The sequence below is a fragment of the Fragaria vesca genome, linkage group LG5 (assembly GCF_000184155.1).
Source record: "Fragaria vesca subsp. vesca linkage group LG5, FraVesHawaii_1.0, whole genome shotgun sequence".
In the NCBI taxonomy this organism is placed as follows: Eukaryota; Viridiplantae; Streptophyta; class Magnoliopsida; order Rosales; family Rosaceae; genus Fragaria; species Fragaria vesca.
In genome coordinates, this window is record NC_020495.1 from 26,136,892 (window position 1) to 26,143,587 (window position 6,696).

The following is a 6,696-nucleotide window of genomic DNA, read 5'->3' on the forward strand; positions in this document are numbered from 1 at the left end:
GTAGAGAAAGAGAGATAGCAAGAGAATCATCATCTTATTCATTGATAGGAGCCCTTTATATAGGGAATTACACAATACCAATATGGTAAGGATATGAATACATAGATCTAGTTAAACTACATATCCTATTGGCATAAGGCCAAGGCACACATAAAGAATATCTAGAAAGATACATAATATCTTAGAACACTCCCCCTTGTGCCGCGCGCTGATATGCCGATGGTACTAATCTGTTGCCTTGTCAAAAACCTCGTCAAGTCACAAAAACCCTGTGGGATAAAAACTGAACCTTGATCATAAGAGAAAAAGAGTACAACGCACCCTTCACATTTGATAGTGACATGTATGTATGTGCTAGATTTCCCCTGAAGTTCGCACCTCCTCCTGATCTTTACATCAATCATAAGGCTCTTTCTGATTCTTACTAATCACGGAAATTTCAACAACTTAGCATGTCAATGCTCTTTAACATGTGTTCAAATGTGGCATTAGGCAATGATTAACTAAATCATGCCGTATTGTCCTCAAATGATCTTTTACACTTAGAACTTAAGGAGAAGGCCGCTTGTGAACTCAAAACATAAGTTCGTGCAGGAAATCAGATTTCCGCGTAGCATGACCTTCAGTTACTAGAACAGTCGTAACTTCCTCTAGGGAATACATATGAACGAACCGTAAACGGTTTTGGAAACTAGACTCATTTAGCTTTCCAACCGTATATTACACAGGTTCTGGTTCGTCAGGAGCTATTCAAAAAGTCCCGTCGACGTTGACTGTTTTGCCAAAATCAGATTCTCGGACAGATTCGTCATACTTTACGAAAACGGCCATAACTCACTCAATATGATAGGTATGAACAAATGGTTGGTGTCCCTGGAAAGTAGACACATAGACCTTTCCAATGGTACCAATTTCACCATTTTCCAGTGAGTGAGATTTCCTGTAGGTCCCGTGGAAGTTGACCTACGAAACTTGGCAGATTCTGATTTCGCTATTGACGTGTCTTTCTTATGTAGGGATATAATAAGCCTCAACCTTTCATACCATTAAGTATTGAAAAAGGAGTTACTGCCATTACATTGGCGTTGCGTGGGCGCATAGCTACACTTAGCTTTACAACTTTTCATAGCGAATGAGATGTCAAGTCTTTCGTATTGTGTTGAGTATATTGATACGTCTTATTGTACTTAGATGGGAACTCCATCTCTTAACACATATTTGTCATCTTGCTTTAGACAAAACAATGGATCTCTCTTTAGAGTAAAGACTTTGACTAATCATGGGAGTATATGTAGGCCTCACTTTCGTTAGAGCGCCTAAGCCGATTGATGAAAAATCATCATCAATACAGTCATCGAGTGTCTTATCGAGACCGTGTCTTCCCAAGATCTTTTTCTTCGGATGTTGATACATATTGGCATCTCTTGATCCATCAAGAGTCCATGTAAATCCGGAATGAACACGCAAAGGCATAATTCACCATATCCCTTCCAAATCAAGTAGAGTCCATGTGCATTTCAATACATTTAGCAAACACATGCTCTTGTGGTCTGAAGCCACTTGATTTGGATGAATGAAGTCTGTTCAAGACCTTCATGCATATCTCTGATCCCGTAGAGATGTTATTATGACCACATTCATAGGCTGCTTGTTCAGTTATTCGGAAACTACCAAACTGACAAAGTAGTGGAGTTCAATGACATCCATTACGAAAACATATCTTATCGTAGTCGATCACAGTGCGTGATAGTGAGAGACCTTGCGCCATAAGGTGAGTCTAAACTCTTGTTCTCACTACGCTATCTAACAAAGGTATAGTTGATAGGGTTTAGCTTGCGGTGTCGGCATCACCTGCCCAAGGACCTATCTCTTTGTTAATGTTGGATCGCATCTTTCCGTTAGGCCAATCAACTAAGTTGATATCCATCAACGAAAGGTGGTTCGATAGTAGACTCATTATCCCACGTCCTCATGTACACTAGTGTAATACTTGTAGAGATCTCTATATGGATTGGATTTGACATTGAGGCGTCCCCCAACGATAATCACAATTCAGACTTCATGAGACGGATTTGAGTATCACTAATCAATGGATTAGGTTGTGCCAAGCTCGCTTTCTTCCTAGTGCGAGAAAGTATCGAACCTAAGGGCCTCCTTCCTTTTGGGGAGCCACATGGCCTTGTGACACCATTTTTGCCACTATATGGCGTCACTATATCACCATCCATGGTGATGGCGTCAAGACCAACACCTTTTGGTCGCACCATGTCCTTTTGTAGGACATCAATCTTTGCAGACATATTTGCAGCATATGATCTCGTCACTTTAACACTTTAAGCATATGGGATCAAGATGAGACTTAGTGGGGACAAACCACGACAATTCACGTCGTTCCACTTGAACACTTGTGTTCTTATCTCCCCCTAACGGCGGGAATATTGTCTCATCAAAGTGACAATCCGCAATTTAGCGGTGAATGAGATTGCCTGACAAGGTTTCTACATATGCGGATTTATAGGTAGAGGTTCACATCCAACCTAAATACTTATTCATCTCAAATGACCCATCATTGTACGTAGTGGCAATGCGATTTGGCACCTAGAAATAACATCTAGCCGAGTTCAAGGATTGGAGATCCATTTCAATCTTGTTTGAGCTCAAGGATTGCAATCCTGGTACACAGTCACGAGCTGTAGTACAAAAATATTCAATGATGGTGGGTCGTAGATGAATAGTAAAGCTGCATGCAAATATTGCATAGCCCCAAGACGCAATAGAAAAATTGATGCGCATCAATAATATTCAAGCGACAAGCTAAAGTTGCTTAGTCGTAGTCTCGGTGAGACCGTATTGCGTGTAAACATGGGGTACATGACACTTCAACTTACATCCCCATAAACTTCTTTAAAGAATGGGTAGTGAGCCCGTAGAAGTATAAGAGCATATGCACCGGTTAGCTCAATCACAACAAAAATCATGATTTTTGCTATATTGATGGCAAGAAAGAATGCAGCAGAGACAAAGACATGAGTGGGACCCATTTAACTCCATCATAAAATCAGAGAGGCAAGCAAATGTTGCTTGCCGGTGTGATTGCCATCAACAGGTGGGACCCACGCATGTGGATTCCTGCCAACAGCTTTTTTTTTTAAATCTAGCGCGTGTGTTACACGCGCCTTATTAAAAAAATAAAAAAAAAAAAAAAGGGGGACCAGACAGCTGCAGAGCCGTTGGCTATTCATGGGCTGCCACATGGCACCCTGTCTGGTGCAACGGCTCTTTCAGCCCAACGGTATTTTTTCTTACCCCAAATTTTTCCTATAAATAGCCCATTTTTTCTTTACAATTTGCATCACTTTTCTCTTATCTCCTCTCATCTCCTTCCATCTTCCCTCACAATTTCTTTTAGTGTTCTTTGAAAATGGGTTCTAGTTGGCTTCCCTCCGAAGAGTTACAATTGTGTGTTTCTTGGGTACGACAATCCACTTGCAACATCACCGGTCGATATCAAAACAAAGACAATTTGTGGAAGAAAGTTCATGACGATTACGTCAAAAATTGGTGTGGCGATCCCGAAAATCCTCTAGCCGAGCCTCGTACGAAAGTTGCGCTCGAATCACATTTTCCGCGCTTGAAGAAATTGCTTAAGAAATGGCATACATGTCTATACAAATCAAGAAACCGTGCGGCTAGCGGGACGAATTTGGTAGATGAGGTATGCCTAACCGTTTGTTCTTCATGGATTAAATTTTTCCATTAATATATTTTTTGTTATTGTTTTGCCATTTTTTCTTCATGTAATTTTTTTTGTTATTTCCATTAACATAGATTAAATTTTCGTATAAATCTAAATTTTGTAATTTTTTTGTTTAGGAAACTCAAGCTCAATCATTATATTTCAAGGATGTGGGCAAGAAATTTGACAATAAAGAATGTTATGAAGCGGTGATAAATCATCCTCATTTATTGACGGTTGTGAGTACTCCTTCTCCGTTTGAGTGGAATTTTCCAATTTCTCCAGAGCTCCATGACACGGATGGGCATGTTGACTTGGATGATGATGAAGGATTCACAACTCCGCCATCCAACAAAGAGAGACCTCGTCCCTCAAGCCCGGTTAGGCCTATGGGAGTAAAGGCGCCCAAGGAAGCAAAGAAGAAGGGAAAAAAAGGTATGCGGAGAAAGACGAGAAGTCTTTAGCTATTTTTCACTTTCGTTTCTCACTTATAGAGGCTAACATGCGAAGAGATGAGGAAACCCTTCGGTTGGCTAGGGAGAGCTTAGAACTTGAGAAACGAAAGGAAACAAGGTTGGCCCGACGTGATGCTATGGTGGAGTTGCAAGAAGAAACCAAAATTATGACAATGGATACAAGCATCATGACCCCGAAAAGTTTGAAGTGGCACAAAAAGAGGAAATCGGATATCATGGCGAAAATGAATGAGAGTACTAGTACTAGTGATGATTATTATGTTCCCCTCTTTGATGAAGACTAACATTGTGTTGTTGTTATAATTTCAATTTTATGTTCCTCAATTTCAAGTTATTTTTATATAAAATAATTTTATGTTTTAATACTAGTAATTTTATGTTCCTCAATTTCAATACCAATTAAAATTACAATACAAAATAAAAATTACAATACCAATTAAAATTACAATACCAAATAAAAATACAATACTAAATAAAAATACAATACCAAATATTACAATACCAAATAAAACTCCACAACTTGATTATTGTTGGTTGGCTTCCAATGCCCAATTATGCTCCACTAAATCATTCTGAAGAATTGTGTGGATATAAGCTGACTCGAGGTGATCAATACGGTCCCAAAATGCATGCTGGTTTCCCATTTCTTTCCACTGGTAAAAAAGGAATTCGAACCCCCTCATGATCTACTGGCCCATCATAAACTCTTGCCGCCAGTGGGTTCAATAGATCTTCTTCTTCTGGCTCGACAAATTCTTCTTCTACAAATTCATCCTCTACAATCATGTTATGCAATATGATGCAAATTATCATTATGCTTCTCAGTGTCGAACTCCTGTGCAACCGAGCTCCATGACGAAGGATTGCCCAACGAGATTGCAGGATGCCGAAACACCTCTCTACATCTTTACGGTATGCTTCTTGTTTTTTTGCAAATAGTTTTTGGGCTTGCGATTTAGGGTTTGGAATAGTTTTTACAAATGTGGAGTACCTAGGATAAATTCCGTCAGCAAGATAATAAGCATTGCTATATCTCCTACCGTTTGCGTGAAACGTCACAGCCGGGCTGTTTCCAGCAATGAGCCCTTCAAAGACCGGTGATTGGTCGAGGACGTTAATATCATTTTGAGCTCCTGGCACACCAAAGAAAGCGTGCCATACCCACGTGTCATGCGAGGCCACCGCCTCTAGAATAATGGTGGGACGACCCTTTCGGCCACTGTAATCCCCATGCCACCTGGTTGGGCAGTTCTTCCACTCCCAATGCATGCAGTCAATGCTTCCGATCATACCTGGAAATCCCCGCTGATCAGCCCTAGCAAGAAGCCTTTGGAGGTCAGCCTTTGTTAGAGCTCGAAGATACTGCGGACCAAAAATACCTATCACTTGTTGGCAAAACTTCTTCATGCACTCTAGTGTAGTTGATTCCCCCATCCTGCATATCTCAGCACACTGATCAGCAGCTGCACCATACGCCAACATTCGGAGGGCACCTGTCATCTTCTGCTGGGGCAGCAACCCTAGTTTTCCAGTGGCATCTGCTTTTTGATGCCAATAAGGGTCGTGGTTACAGAGAGCCGTCATGATGTGGTTGAACAGATGGGTGTGCATTCGGTACCTCCGACGAAATTCTTCCTCCCTAAAGATCGGACGCTCGATGAAGTAATCTGCCATGAGACTTGTTCCCCCAGCTACCCTATGTCTGGGGTGATTAGGAGAGCGACCAGGACGCAAACCGCGTCCTTGTGGTTCATCTGAAGTATCAAGATGTACCATCATCATGGTCGCGTTAGTCATCAAGGCATCCATCGTCTCAGCGTCCTCTTGACTATGTTGTTGCCTCTGCTTTAACAATTTACGAAAAAAACTCATCGTAATGATGAGGAAATATGGCGAAGTAATTGAGGGAATGTGTTTTTGAAGATTTGTAACTGAGATGTGAAGATTGTGTGAGTAGAGAGGGTGATGAAGCTTATTTATGGTCAATTTCATATGCCAAGAACTTGAAGATCATGTTACGTGTCGAGTCGTCATTCGTCAAAAATCCTATCGAAAATCCAATGACATTATTTGGCCGACAAACACACACGTGTCACTATTTGGTTGATCAGAAATCCTATAACATTATTTGAGTGATCACAATATCTGATAATGCCACGTGTCGTCTGGTGATTGATTGATTATCATATATGAAATCCAAAAAATAAAAGATTAAATCGATGAATAGTGATTGCTAAATTGACGGAGCTGCACCGCTGCATAAAAATAGGCCCATAAAAGCAATTTACAGTGAATAGTAATTGATGGAAGCAATTTAATTGATGGTTTGATAGTTTGATGGACTTAAATGGGTGCATATGCCCTAAGCAGCATAAACAGTAGATAATAGTGTAACACGTGACCAGTGTGCTAACACTTCAACCAACACCATAAAGCATAAAAGGTGTCCGCAAGTTGGTTGTATCTATCTACATAGTTTGATGT

General features: G+C 40.6%; 2 protein-coding genes across 2 annotated transcripts; one reads left to right on the plus strand and one right to left on the minus strand.

The window, feature by feature from the left end:
• The first annotated feature begins 3,360 nt into the window (after window positions 1-3,360).
• LOC101300546 lies at window positions 3,361-4,496 on the plus strand. The gene is made up of 3 exons (XM_004301806.1): window positions 3,361-3,715; window positions 3,874-4,171; window positions 4,231-4,496. The coding sequence occupies exons 1-3, from the start codon at window positions 3,422-3,424 to the stop codon at window positions 4,494-4,496; spliced, it is 858 nt and encodes a 285-aa protein (XP_004301854.1). The 5' UTR covers window positions 3,361-3,421.
• A 325-nt stretch (window positions 4,497-4,821) lies between these two features.
• Window positions 4,822-6,021, minus strand: LOC101300831. Its single transcript, XM_004301807.1, has one exon. It carries the CDS (start codon window positions 6,019-6,021, stop codon window positions 4,822-4,824), a length of 1,200 nt encoding a protein of 399 aa, XP_004301855.1.
• Between the last annotated feature and the right edge of the window lie 675 nt (window positions 6,022-6,696).